This window comes from Populus trichocarpa, chromosome 2 (genome assembly GCF_000002775.5).
Source record: "Populus trichocarpa isolate Nisqually-1 chromosome 2, P.trichocarpa_v4.1, whole genome shotgun sequence".
Taxonomy (NCBI): domain Eukaryota; kingdom Viridiplantae; phylum Streptophyta; class Magnoliopsida; order Malpighiales; family Salicaceae; genus Populus; species Populus trichocarpa.
In genome coordinates, this window is record NC_037286.2 from 16,136,265 (window position 1) to 16,151,168 (window position 14,904).

The window sequence follows — 14,904 nt, forward strand, 5'->3', positions numbered from 1 at the left end:
AGATCGGGGCTTAAGATTTATTTATGAATCGGAGTGTTTTTATTTTTGATTGATTAAAGGTTGGTTTGAGATTAGATATATATTTATTAAGTTTTTCGGGTATGTTTCCTAAGTGTTTTCAAATAAAAAAAAAAAGAGTTTAAAATAAGTTTTCTTAGCAAAAAGAAATAGATGTTGACTTTCTAGCCACCTCAGTGAAAATTATATTACACTGGTAAACGACATATTATTTGATTTGATTTTTAAAGAGCGGGCAACGCGTAGGCCTAGCTTTATTTGTTAGGGTCTCTATTATTATTTTTTTTCTAAGTGTTTTCAAGTGGAAAAAAAAAAGAGTTTAAAATAAGTTTTCTTAGCAAGAAAAATAGAGGTTGACTTTCTAGCCACCTTAGGTGAGTGGAAATTATATTACACTAGTAAACGACACATTATTTGATTTAATTTTTAAAGAGCAGGCAACGCGTAGGCCTAGCTTTATTTGTTAGGGTCTCTATCATTATTTTTTTTCTTTTTTTTAATTATATTTCATCAAAATTAATTAATAAAAAATATATTAAAGATAATGTTTTATTAAATATCATTGAATTTTGACTTAGTTTTGTGGCAATCTTTTAAAAACATTAGCAAGCATTTTTTATATATAACACTTCTTGATTTGTTTTCTTAAATCTTATCCAGTGACTTTTTTGCTCATACTTATTTTATTATCATATAATTCGATAAAAATAGTTTTCAAAACACAAAATTATTAAACCCAATAAAATTCAAAACTTTAATTGTTTAACAAATAAACTCGGATTGATCCAAAATATTATCATTTTGATATTAAAAAAATATTAAGATATTGTCTTGAAATAAAATTTTAAATCAAACTATATTTTCACCTCATCGATGAGGTCGTATCTAGGCCAGCCAGGTCAATGGGGTCGCATTATAGCAACTCCCACCTTGATTTTAAATCTAGGTCAAGCAAGTAGTCAGGTTTGAGAGTTTTTAAATTGATCTTCTAAGTTAGGTTTAATAATATTATTAAAAAATTTCTCAAGACAACACACAAGTAATCTATTGTTCTTAAATTTTTTAATACATTTGTGACGTTAAAATAATTATTATAGAATACTCTAAAAGGCATGGAGAAAGTAGTATAGCTTTCCCCACGCTTTTTAGACTTTCCCATTAATATAATTATATTATTATTATTATTCTATTATATTATAACATATCCTAAAAAGTACTGTAGCTGTCTTTTTTTTTTGTTTTTTTTTTTCGTTATTTTTCTTTTAATGAATTTTTTTTTAATTTAGTTTGTTAATATTAATTTTTTTATTTTTCTTCATTAGTTTTTTTTTCTTTCTATTGATTTTTTTCTTTTTAATTAATCTATTTAATTATCACACTTTTATGACACGACCTTATAGTCAGACTCACATCCAATGCTCTTGGGTCCGGTGTTGCAGTCAGACTCACTTAAACTTAAGTCATGTAAGTTTAATATTATTATTAATATTATAAATATTACTCTTGGGTCAAGCGTTGCAGCCAAACCCAATATTCTTGGGTATAACTTTGCAGAAAGACCTAATACTTTTAAATTTTAATTTTTTTAAATTTTTTTTTATGTTAAAAAAATTAACCCGCAGCATCGCGCGGGTCATGTAACTAGTTATATTACTATTTCTAGTTAAAACTTGTTTTATGATTATGATGAAATGTCTTAAAAAACAAATATTCTTGTTATTGAAGTGGGAAAAAAATGGAGAACATTGGTAAAGGGTTTTAATTAGAGATATGCATTTTTTATTATTATTATTTTAAATCATCTATTTTTTTTATATTTATTCTTATTGCTTTTGATTGTTATTGAATAATATTTTGTGAAATATCTTGTTTGAATGGAATCCAAATTATTTTTCTTCTTATACAAATTTTACTGCCATTAATTTAATAAAAGAAACTCTAAAAGGCTTCCTGCTACATGAGATTAAATGTTTTAATATATATTTTTGATTGCTATATATAATTTGTTTTGAATATTTATTTTTCAATTCCATCTCTTAAAATTTAATTTTTATATGAATTTTGGTCCTTATTTTTATAATTGTTATTTGCTTTTTTCTTATTATTTTTTTATTGAAATTTTTTATCTATCAAATTTGGTCCTTATTTTTTTGATTGTTACTTATTTTATTTGAAATAATTTATGAAATGTTAATTATTATTATTTTAATTTATTCACCTTTCATTTTTTTAAAATTTTTAGATTTGATCTCTATTATTTTGATTATTATTTATTTTATTTGAGATAATTTATGAAATTATATTTTTTTTCAATTTCATTCTCATTCAACTTTTTAATTTGTAAGATTTGTTCCTCATTATTTTAATAAACTTGAGAAAAATAAAACATTAATAAGTTATTTTCCAGCTCATTTTCCATGACATAACCAAACACTGGAAAGTGTTTTCCAACTTATTTTCCATTACACTACCAAACATCGGAAAATACTTTTCCGGAATTCACTTTCCAAAAAAAAACTACTTTCCAGCAAATAAACGGGGCCTTAGGTTCATGACTATAATCATTAGTTTCAAAGATTAACACGAATTGATATTTTTTGTCTTTTTTAAAAATTGATTTATTTCAATTTATTCCTTCAAACTCTTTTACTTGTTTTTTTTTTCATGACATTATCTCGGTCTTATGCTTATAATCACGGAGTTTGTGAGTTCATCCAGTTTAATAAGCCCTTTTTTATATATATATTTTTATTTTTCAATATTTGGTTGTTTGATAATCTGAATGAGTTTAGATCTAATTCTTTTTATTTATTTTTTCAATTTATTTATTGTTGTTATATTTTTTTTATTCATGTTATTTAAATTAGTAATTGAATTGGTCTTGAATTTTTTTTATCCTACCACTATGTTTTATGTTGAAAAAATTTACCTAGCACACAATAGTGCATGAGCCTAAAATTATTGAACAAAATAAAAATTAAATACACGACATATAAAGTCTATATTAAAAATATTAGAAGTAACCTCTAATTTCAATTGAGAGGTTCTTCTCTCTTTTTTAACTTTTTTTTACGGTTTGATCCGTTTTCACTATTTTCTCTCTTGTATTTTTTTTTATATTTTGATTCTTTATTTAGTATTAGGGTTAAAGATAAAATGCGGAGAGAGCGGAAAAATGGATCTTTTGCATCAAATTTATCACACAAGATATCCATTTAAGACTATCAAATAATAAATTAAAGTTTAGATCATGTTTACAAAATTAAACATATCAAATTGTTTGGTAATGAATTGCTATGTTGTGCAAATCACTTTAATTGTTGATAATTTATTACTATGTTATTTGAATTAAAATTACCATTAAAAATAATTTTTTTGTGTGTTAAAACTAAATAAATTGCTTAATATATGTGAAAAATAAAAATATATCATAAAACAAATAAGAAACAAAAATCAAAATATGACTGAATGATTTAATTAAAATTTATATAAGTTAAGAGCTAATTTATTTAGAATAAAATAAATATTATTTAATTTTAAATATTTAAGGTTATTAACCATGCAATTATTATGTAAAAATTATCAAGGTTGGTTAATTTTTAAATAGATATTTTTTTCAAAAAATATAATAAACAACATTCCATTCCAAAAGCATTACTTGTAAAATATATTTAATCTATTTTTATAAAAATTACATTTTACTTTTCGAAACTCGGACGATTGATTTTTAATTAAGTGAAATACTAAACCATATATATTTTTTATTGTAGTCCACCCACGTTGAAATGTGTTTAGGACTATAGTGAAATTATCTTTTTACTTTTTATTCTTTAATTTTTAAAGTTTTACTTTAGGGGTAAGATAATCTCTACACACGGTTAATTTATCGTTCTTGATTTGTTTGGGGCAACACCATCTTTTTACTTTTATAATAAAAATGCAATTATTGTATTGCCCTTAAAAATTAAGCAATAGAACATTTGGTCCATGGGTCGTATGGTAATTTTAATTTTATCATAAATAGTTGAATTATGTAGGTACCTTTATTATGCAAGTTTGTTAGCCTTGGTTTCAGATGCTTGATTGTAATTTCCTAATGATTTTTTTATGTTATTTAGTCTTATGAGCATTTTTGTTTTTGTTTTTTTATATATATAATTTTATGAACACTTAAATTACTCCATTACTCTTGCCATTCAAGTTTTTTAGCCTTGACTTCAAGGGTTTGGTTATAATTTCATGGGTTTTTTTTTTTTGCTGTTGTTTAATCATATGAGCATTTTCGGTTTGTACACATAAAAAAGATCGTTGATGCGTACGGCTGACAATGGTGGTTGAAATCAAGCTTCAACCACATCATTTGATATATCTCGACGTTCCTTTCCTTTCTAGGTGATGCGTCTCTAATAGTGAGGTTTGGTTAGTGCTAATTGACTTTTCTTTGTTTTTTTTTCTTTTTTTCCTTCTGTTTCTTCCTCAGATTACATACTGGTCATGAAAAAAATTATACCAGCCCTCAATTTTTGTTTCTTTTGATTCAATTCTTCTTCTCTTAATTGCAATTTTTTATATAATTATATTGATTTTTTCTAATTGGATTTTATTTTCTATTTCGTCCCTAGTTGTTTGATTTTGTTAGTTTTTCTTATTAAATTTGGTCCTCATTCTTTTAATTGCTATTTTTTTGGTTTTCAATCTTTCTCTTGATTTACATGTTTTTCTTCAATTTCATCCTTGAATATTTCTTTTCATGGAATTTTTATGTCAAGTTTGGTGCCAATTTTTTTAATTGTTATTTTTTATTATTTTTTAATTGATTTGTTTTTTTTTTTTCAATTCCATCCCTAAATATTTAATTTCATTTAAATTTTCCCTTAACATTAATTTCAGTTGGTTTTTATGTCGAATTTAGTCCTAATTTTTTTAATTGTTATTTGTTTTGTTTTGCATTGTTTTTTTTATTGATCTTTTCCCTTTAATTTCACCCCTCAATATTTGTTTGGTTAAGAATTTTACTTTTTTGTTTTTTCAGATTTGCCTTTAATAAGATCACTCTGGTCTCATGACTCAAGTCATAGATCTAAAAGATTAGCCCAGATCGAATTTGGTCTTTTTTAAAGTATTTTTTCAAATATCTCTTTTGCCAGCATTTTTTCGCTTTGTTATTTATGGGGTTGTCCAAATTTCATGTCCTAAGTCATGTGTTTGATTTGTTCACCCGGGTTAGATATGGGGTTCACTTGAGGCTTTTTTTTATATGTTTCCATCATATTAGATGTCGTTCCTAATATTTTTTTTGATGTGTTTGGCCTTTTATGGTGTGGGTTTATTTAGTTATTTTTTTTGTATTTATCGTTTAAGCCATGAGTTTTTTAAGGTGTCTTTATCTTTTATTTATTTAAATAAAAAAATTTAGTAAACATAATCAGGTTTGTTGTTAACGACTTTTTTATTATTTATATAAATGATTATCAATTTATTTAGTTTGATCATTGCATAGATTTTTTAAATGTTACTTTTAATTTTTCATGTAAGAAAACACATTGAAGCAGTCTATATACCCGATATCTTTTTTAAAAAATTATAACATGCATGCCAAATTCATGATTTTAATGTATTTTTAGAATTTTTATTTTTTTTCTTTATATTTTTTTGAAAAAAATTATTTTTTTATTCTTTACACTTGGCCTATCTATGCCATTCTTTATGTTTATTTTTTTATTCTTTTGTAATTTGTTTTTAATATTTTTTTCTTTACACCTTTTGTTTTTGAAAATTTATTCTGCACAAAATATGAAAATAGTATTTCACTATAGCAATTGCAATATTATTTCATTTTCTAACTATGTTAAAAATTAACTTGAGATCTTATATATTTTTATTAATACATATAATCTTTATTATATTTTATTATATGTAAGCGTCAACTTTATGATTTATGATTATGTTTTTTTACTTTATGTAAAAAACCGTGTTAATAAAATCTATATATTAATTTTTTCATGTTAGAAAAAAATTATTAAACCTACAACTAAACGAGTTGAATAAATATGTTAACATTTTATTTTTTATATTTATTGACACAAATAGTTCTCATAGGCTTTTCGATTTATAATTAATTTTTTGTAAAATAAATTTTAAAAGCTTAGATATTTATTTATTTATTTTTGCTAAAATTACATACCTAGTTAGATACAAAATTATGAAGGAAAAAAGAAGTTAAAAGGACTTATAATGCCCTTACCAGTTACCTCCAACGAAAAAATAAAAATAAAAAATAAAAACAACCCAACATCTGAAAAGCCCTACCTTAACCCCTGCTTTCCCAATTCCCGCGCCTCCTCCACTTCCCATAGCTCCACCAATACAGGTGAGCCTCAACCTCCCCAGTTTAGGTTCTCCCCCCATCATTCCCATGGCTACTACTAGCATAGCATCAAACACTGAGCTATCGCGTGCGATTGCAGCTTCAATTAGACCCTCTTCTAATAAACCCTTGGCCACTCAACAACCCAAAGGAAGATGCACATTTAATCGCTTTTCCGATAGATTTCCGCTTCTTTCAGTGAGAGCTACAAGCAATAGTTCGATGTCCAAGGAAAATAGCAGCAAAAGCGGTGATGGGGCTGGTGGAGGACTTACATACAAGGATGCTGGGGTGGATATAGATGCTGGGTCTGAGCTTGTTCGGCGAATTGCAAAGATGGCTCCTGGGATTGGTGGTTTTGGTGGTCTTTTCCCTCTTGGTATGCTTTCTTTTAGATTTTCCCCTTCGCTTATGGCTCTCTCTGCTCTTGGTTGTGAACTTAATTGATTGTGAAAAATCTATGAGGCTACAGATTGTTTTCATGCTGACTGCTATAGTTCAATTTTTTTTTCTCCTTATAGGCTAGGCCTACGCACTGGGAACTGGGGGGATAGAGTGATGCTAAGACCTTTGTTTTTGTCCTTGTGTGTGTTTTGTTATTGTGCTGATTAAAGTTTTTGCACACAGGGGATTCGTACCTAGTTGCAGGTACGGATGGTGTAGGGACTAAGCTAAAGCTTGCATTTGAAACTGGAATCCATGAAACCATTGGAATTGATCTGGTAAAGTCTGGATAAATCTTGTTACATGCATTTTGCTGCTGTTGATTTGCTTCCTAATTCACTTCTCCTGCTGCAGGTTGCTATGAGTGTAAACGATATTGTTACTTCCGGTGCAAAGCCCTTGTTTTTTCTTGATTACTATGCTACAAGCCGCCTTGATGTTGACCTTGCTGAAAAGGTATTGATAATTGCATGGTTTACTGAGTTAATATGGTATCTGTGCAAAAAAAAAAAAAACTTCAGCTGAATAAGATTTTCCTGCTCTTTTGATTTAGGTCATTAAAGGCATAGTTGATGGTTGTCAACAATCGGACTGCACTCTTTTAGGGGGAGAGGTATTCTTTCTTTATATTTTACTGGTGGATGTCTACCTTTCAGTGCATCGTGTAATGCTGCATCTGAAGATTGACGTTGTAGTCACCGTAGCTTTTATTTTTGCAGTAACAAGGTTATTGCAGTCATTTTACACAATAGTGGCAATTACCAATATGGTGTTGCTAAATCTTTGTATATGAAAGATGGGTTTGCATTGAACTATCCTATTAAGTACATTTGGCCTGTCTTGACACATCACAAGTTTCTGCCTCATGTGAAATGGTCGTACTCTAGAGAGTTCTTGAAATGTTCATCTGAAATAGCAAGTGCCCAATTATCTTTTCATGAACAATCGTCAGCAACAAAGAAATCGTCTACAGTTGAAGGGATAATTTTTGTTTGACAAAATAAGATGCTGGTTTGGAAGAGATTGTCTGTTAGGCTAGGGATGGTCAGAGGCTAGATGTATGTGTGTTGCATCATGTAAGAGGATATGGCATGGTAACTTGTATAAGTAGATAATTATGGAAATTCTCTATTCATTTGCTTTATTTTGTCCTATTATGGTCGTGCTATCTGAGGAATAGACCTACCTAATGCATGCTATGAGGTCAAATTTGCTGACACTAAAAGTCTTGGTGGACTCGTATTCCTCCCTCTACATGTGATCATAATTTCACCAAAACTTACAACTCTCCTTCGACCTCAATGGTTTTGTTAAATTCCTTCCAGACTGCAGAGATGCCAGGTTTCTATGCAGAAGGTGAGTATGACCTTAGCGGGTTTGCTGTTGGCATTGTAAAAAAGGAATCAGTGATTGATGGGAAAAACATTGCGGCCGGGGATGTTCTCATTGGTTTGCCATCGAGTGGAGTCCATTCCAATGGTTTCTCTCTTGTAAGAAGGTTGGTGTTGGTTTGAGGAATTCTTATTTGTTTCTCCATGCATTAAAACATCATTGATGCCTGTTTACAGCGGTATGATCTTTTTAGTTCCTTGCATTGAATATTAATTGATGAATGCTTGCCTATTTTTGTAGGGTTCTAGCTCAGAGTGGCTTGTCTTTGAATGACCAACTTCCTGGTGGAAGTGTTACTTTGGGTGAAGCTCTTATGGCTCCAACTTCTATCTATGTCAAGCAGGTTTCATTCAAGTTTTGTTTCCCTTTCACATTGTTATGATTAATATCGTTGAATTGACTACATTTTTATGCTAAAAGAAAAACTGTTCCTCTTCAAAAAGGTGCTTGATTTGATTAGCAAGGGCGGTGTAAAGGGCATAGCTCACATCACTGGAGGCGGTTTTACAGATAACATACCAAGAGTTTTCCCGAAAGGCCTTGGAGCTTTTATATACAAGGATTCATGGGAAGTCCCAACCCTTTTCAAATGGATCCAAGAGGTAAATTGTGTTTTACATATAAATGCTGGATTATGATGTTAGATTGACCCAATAACGTGTGAGTATTTAATTTGATTAACTGGTAGATCTTGGAGGTTATGTTTGTTGTAAATAAAAATAGAGACGCGGTGGTATTTATTTCCTTTTCTATCGTTTTCTTATTTCAGGCTGGAAGAATAGAAGATGCTGAGATGAGTCGGACTTTTAACATGGGCATTGGGATGGTTCTGGTCATGACCGAGGAAGCATCTCGCAGAATTCTTGAGGAGGGACAACATAAGGCATATCGCATTGGTGAGGTTGTACATGGTGAAGGAGTGAGCTATCACTAAAATACTACCACATGTTTAAACATGTACGTGCATGCGGAGATGAGAGATATAGAGATTAACGGCTTTTCTTTATTCCTGTCACATGAGCTGCCACCAAAAATCTTAGTGCCAAGACAGATGGTGGGACAAAAAATCTTACATTTGTAGACTCAATGTAATCCATGGCTGATGACCGATCCTCACTTGACAATGCCTTTATCATTTGTGCTTTTTTATTTTCTGAAAAGTTGCTGGGTATTCTAAAAAAAAGAGAGAATTTCCAGGTTACCTTTTCAAAATCTTAAAATTTAGGTGGGTAACCGAGCCCAAATCAATGGTGGTTTGTCATGCTCTGCTAATAATACAATTGAAGTGCTTTTTTTATTGGGACGATTGATTTATTATTGAAAGCAAACACTGAATAATCGAGATTTCCCCTGCTTTTTTCATACCCTTTCTCACAGCTAGTTTCATGTGTTCCTCACTTAGTTCCCCCGCCTTTTTCTTACCTGCACCATTACATTGAATTTTGTTCCGCTTGATCTATTAGCAACGGATCTTTCCACGCCATTCTTCTGTTTGATGTTGTTTGTACCTCCAGCACAAGAGGATTTTGTCAAAATCTGCCTACCCCCCTGCCTAACAGCATCATTTCCTTGAAGGTTTTTGCCAGGGTTCTCAGTAGCCGAATCTGAATCTTGCTGTAATCTACTAGCTGCTGGTTTCCTCAAGTTCTTGCCACTACCATCCGATTGCCACAGTCTGAAACTTATTTTATCCTCCATCTGGCTCCTTTGCTCAGCTTGCAATATTTGTCGATGATAGTGAGGGTGAGTGTGGCTTCCCTGATTCAAGTTCTGAAAGCTGCGATCCCTCTGTGGCACTTGCTGATGAAATGTATTCTCTTTCCCAGGCTTTAGGGGCAGCTTGCTTTGAAAACCTTGCTGCCCTTTGTCTAATTCCTGTAGATAATAATGAAAGCCAGACTCGGACAAACTAGGAATGACATTTTTAGGTGGATATCTTAGAGGAGGTACGAATGTTGCAGGAATCTGGCTCTCTGTAGCCAAAGGAACCCGCAAAATTTCGCTTCTTTTCAGCTCCGAATTTGCATCTTCCAGTTCAGTTTTTAGGCTCTTGCTTGGGGTAACTGAAGGTATCCTGTCGATGCCTGGAGCAGCAAAGGCAGGGATGTTTTCCTTGCATTGCTTCCCATAAGGAGGATCCAGCTGCCTGTACAATAATTATGATTACACTGAATGGTTATCAAGCTACGGGCATGAAACAGAACTCAAATATTTTAGCCATTAAAATCCCCATATGCAAATCTTACAGATGTCAAAACTAATCGGATCGGTACTAATCTCCATATAAGAGAAGAGAAAAGAAAAGGTTAAGAGTTTATTTTCCTCCAATCTTTCAAGTCTTTACTTTTGAGTACCAGTAAACAGGAAGACATTAGTACCTTTTGTGAGAAGGTTGTTGAAGATGGATGTCGAGTTTTCTCCAATCAATTCCCTTTTCCAGGAGAACAACTTCTCTGGGCCTGGCAGAGCCAAAAGGGTCTGGCTTCTGCTTCTGGTGCTCCTGAAATCGAGCTTGTTCTTCCTCTTCTCTCTCTACCTCATCTGCCCACGAAAACGCTGCAGAGACATTTTTTATCCTGCTATCCGCCATTCTCTCTACGTGTGTTTCTCAACTCCAACGGCTCTTTGCTGTTTCAAATTCAAAAGTTCGAGGCTTTGGAGCTTTCCGATTCAATCGCGCAACCCTAAGGTGCCATTTATGTAAAACCACAAGGGTAATTTATTCGAAATTTCCAGCTAATGCATAATTGTTTTGTTATGTCAAGCACAAGGGTAGCCTTGTAATTTTATAATTTTCTCTATTATGATTGTCAAATGTCAAAATCTTCTCACATTTTGTTAAAAAAATTCCATGATTACTTAATAGTTTATATTTAACAAATATAATCAACCACGAAAAAAGGAATAAGAGAGAATCATAGGGAGTTTTTAGTAATATAGAATGTTTTTTATTTTTCAATTTCAGTTTCCTACTTATTTTTTTAGTTTTTATTTTCCATTAATGTTTTTTAAACTTGTTAATTCAAAATAATATATATTTTTTTAAATTATTTTTTATATTAAGATATCAAAATAATTTAAAAAAATAAATAAAAATTTAAAATTAATTTTATTTTTAATATTTCAAAATTATAACTAGACAGATTCGCAATATGAGTGAATTTAGTCTCGTAGCTTTATTGACTTTACAAAGAACATAACAACTTACTCCCTTCTTAAAAAGACTAATAAAGCCCAAGGGTGAAGAATTTCAAAGAAATTAACTAGTAATTGTTTCTTAATTTAGGTTTTGATCTAAGTTTAATTTCTTATAGATTTTAAGTGTATACGAAGAAGACTTAAAAACTCTTAATAGATCACGTGAATTAATTTTTATTTATGACATCTTATATATATAATAAAATATTTTAAATATCTGTGTTAATGTTCAACAAAATTTACACAACAAATTTTGGTTGAAATTGTTTCCTTCTGCATCTATATTTTTAGCTTTTTTTTCTGCTTGATGAACTCAAGTAACAGACTACCATGACAGGAAATCTTATGGTCTCTTAAGGCCGATTCCAGTAAGTTTAAAAAAGTGGTCGTGGACTTGAGGGTTTAGCTCAGTGGTCAATAAGTGAGGTTTGCTTTGCTCCCGTTCCGAGTTCGACCCTTCATGTACATGCCTGTCAATCCCGCGGTGTCTTACCTGTTTACTGGGCTTGCAGGATATTCAGTAGACCCGGGAAATAGCTGTGGTACGCGCAAGCTGACCCGAACACCCCGGATTATATATAAAAAAAAAAGTGGCTGTCTGTCCCTGCGCACTGTCTGTACTTGATCTCCATATCTCACGATGTATATATTTTCTCCTGTTCAGCATATATCTTTTCGAATTTCGGAGTCAATGGAACATCTTCATCTTTTTTTCTTCTTGAAATATCTATTCAAAAATAAAATGCAAGCACGATGATACAAGCATAATTATTCAAAAATCAATGGAAGTTTCCGGTATTTACACAATGCAGCAACGCCTCTTTCACAAAAAAGAAAAAAGTCCTGAAACTGCGCTAAATCCGCTAACAACAAAGGCAACCAAAAACGTTGTAGAGAAAATTATTCAGAAGACAGTGGATGTCTGAGATCATCCGCTTGTTCCTTTTTTGGGTGTTTCATGGTACTGTAGATACGAGATCTGTCTTTGAAGCCTCATTTGCTGGCGGAACGTAGCTATGAACTCCTCCGCTCTCATATCAATCCCTTCTTCCTCTGCTGGAATTTTCTCTTCACAAGTTTCGTATTCTTCTTCATCTCCACCTTTTAATAAGAAACTCCTCCTCATTCCATCATAGCACTCATAAACTGATCCATCTTGCTGAATATCATCTTCGCAAACTTCACCATCAAAATCGTAGTCAAAGTCAACCTGTGGGGTTATGCAAGGGATGTTGAATCGCATGGAGGCTGGGCGATGCATCTTGACGTGGAAAATGGGGGTCTTGTCGAAAGAGAGTTCGTGCTCTCCATAATATAGCTGGCGCCTGCGAGAAGTATGTTGTCCCAGGCTTTTAAGAAACTTACGCACAACTCGTAGATGATCCATTATCAAACGCCTCTTGAAAACACCACCTTTTCTTGCCCACAACAATGCTAGGCGCAGGATGTTCCATGCTCTATGAGCAACATCATTGCCATTTTTCTTCGGCATTTTCAGATCTAGTTCAGTAGCAAAAAGTAGCTATATTGTGCGTGAAAAGAGACTGAGGTCGAGATTGAAGGTTCTGTTGGCAGTGAAAGCTTTCTAATACAAAAAACTGTTTCTATTTGATATTTTCAGTTGCTGAATGAAAATGGTACCGACGATGGCTCACTTATATGCGTGGGTTTTTTAAGACGCGGTGTGCAGAGAGAGAGAGAGAGAGTTGTTTATCATTTTCCTTGGAAAGCCGAACGCAGCTGGCGTTGAAATGTGAGCTGTGGGCAGTGAAGACATGTGGGAAATAGGTTGTCCGCGGGGGCTTCAAGCTGGAGTTTTAGTTAATTCCAAATCTAACCCATGCCATTGTCCCAACACTCAACAACCGTCATCGGCCGCTATATTTTTATACGGTTTTGGGAATTTGGAATTTGAAACATTGCTGGTAAGAAATCTTTAACTTTCTTTAGACGAATTTTCTTTCTTTCTTCTTTTTCAACAAATATGGTGTTTTTCTCTTGCATCATGATTTCAGTCAAGTTTTTAAGCAGTAATTAAATACATTAATGATAAATTATTAATTTTGACAGTTTTTCTAAAGAATTCTTGAAATTCTAAATAATATGTGAAGTACTGTCCGTCAGTATTGTAATGAATGTTACAACTAATGTTTTATTTTCTGGTAAAATTAAGTTAATTAGTATCTTTCCAAGTAACTTCGTAGCAGTGGTAGACTTCACTATGAAAGGGTAAATGAAGCGGGCGATGGTTGAGTGTTAAAGGGGCCCATGCAACGTGAAATCAGCACATTTTCTGGTTGGCATGTTTTTGTCTTGCTTCTGTAGTAAGAAAGGAGAAATCTCTCACAAAAGGTTAACGACTTCGTACAAGTAAACGTTTTGCTTGATTTTTGGTTTTAAAAATCCTTAACAAGCAGGGGAGAGAGAGAGAGAGAGAGAGAGAGAGAGAGAGAGAGAGATGTTGATTTGTATTTATTAGCTAACTAATTAATTTCTTTTTCTTCATGGGACCTGCAGCTGAGTACTGCGGCTAAACCGTGTTTTTCTAGCTGTGCTAATCATTGGATATCGTTTTCTAGCGCGTAAATGTTGATTAATCACTATCGAACCCACAAATGATGAGGTTGCAAATGCTAAGTATTTTCTGAAGCACATAACAACAAAGACAGTTCATTTTTATATGAAAAAAATCTTGTAATAATCAACAGGAATTAATTCCAAGTTCCAAGTTATAAACAACTTGATCGGGTCAATGAAATTAAGGAACTGACTTATGCAGAGAATATATATATATAATTTTTTAGATTAACATAATAGTCTAGGTTAACTTGTGTGTATCTCGACTAATTTTACAGATCCTGAAATTAACAATTATATAAGCTTTTAATTACTCTAAAATTTATAAAATTTAAACTGATAACTTCTAAAAATCAATTTTAAAATTTGACTAGTTAGGCAATATCCCCTTAAAATTGCTTCATGTTACTCTTGCTTTGTTGGGGCGCGGGTTAATTAGGTCTGATTCAAGCAATATAAGCTTAAGGGTTCTAATCACAGAATTAATGCTGGACAGCCCATTTCATTCATTGTTTGGTCAAATATACCAAATAGTGCAATCCAGTTACTTGTGTAGGTGTGATTTGTCAGGACACAGCGGATCAGTAACCTCTTCTGGGTTAGTATTATTTGACAATTTGAACTAAATACTGCTGGCTAATTACTAATAAGCGAGGTCCCTGGGCAAGACGACATGCATTTTTAAACTGTCACATTCAACAATTTTCGAAAATATTGTTTTCAGTGTCCGAAAGCTCAAACATAAGTGGTTGAGAATTTTGCAACAAGCTAACATTCAAGCCAAGCATAAGCCATCAAGCTCATCTAAGTGCTTCACACCAATTCATTTAACAAACACACTCCCGAAGTTTTTCACTATATATTATTTTCTTTTTCTATATTTAATAATTTAATCAGTGAAGGATTAT

General features: G+C 31.8%; 3 protein-coding genes across 3 annotated transcripts; 1 reads left to right on the forward strand and 2 right to left on the reverse strand.

Moving 5' to 3' along the window:
- Positions 1-6,280: 6,280 nt before the first annotated feature.
- On the forward strand, positions 6,281-9,518 carry LOC7478861 (phosphoribosylformylglycinamidine cyclo-ligase, chloroplastic/mitochondrial). The gene is made up of 8 exons (XM_002302713.4): positions 6,281-6,764; positions 7,013-7,107; positions 7,184-7,285; positions 7,383-7,442; positions 8,155-8,327; positions 8,462-8,564; positions 8,665-8,823; positions 8,991-9,518. The coding sequence occupies exons 1-8, from the start codon at positions 6,434-6,436 to the stop codon at positions 9,153-9,155; spliced, it is 1,188 nt and encodes a 395-aa protein (XP_002302749.3). The 5' UTR covers positions 6,281-6,433; the 3' UTR covers positions 9,156-9,518.
- On the reverse strand, positions 9,494-11,024 carry LOC7478860 (eukaryotic translation initiation factor 4B1). The gene is made up of 2 exons (XM_024596147.2): positions 10,600-11,024; positions 9,494-10,367 (listed from the first exon to the last, which is right to left on the reverse strand). The coding sequence occupies exons 1-2, from the start codon at positions 10,809-10,811 to the stop codon at positions 9,620-9,622; spliced, it is 960 nt and encodes a 319-aa protein (XP_024451915.2). The 5' UTR covers positions 10,812-11,024; the 3' UTR covers positions 9,494-9,619.
- A 1,323-nt stretch (positions 11,025-12,347) lies between these two features.
- LOC7460440 (uncharacterized) lies at positions 12,348-12,911 on the reverse strand. Its single transcript, XM_002301461.4, has one exon. It carries the CDS (start codon positions 12,909-12,911, stop codon positions 12,348-12,350), a length of 564 nt encoding a protein of 187 aa, XP_002301497.2.
- Between the last annotated feature and the right edge of the window lie 1,993 nt (positions 12,912-14,904).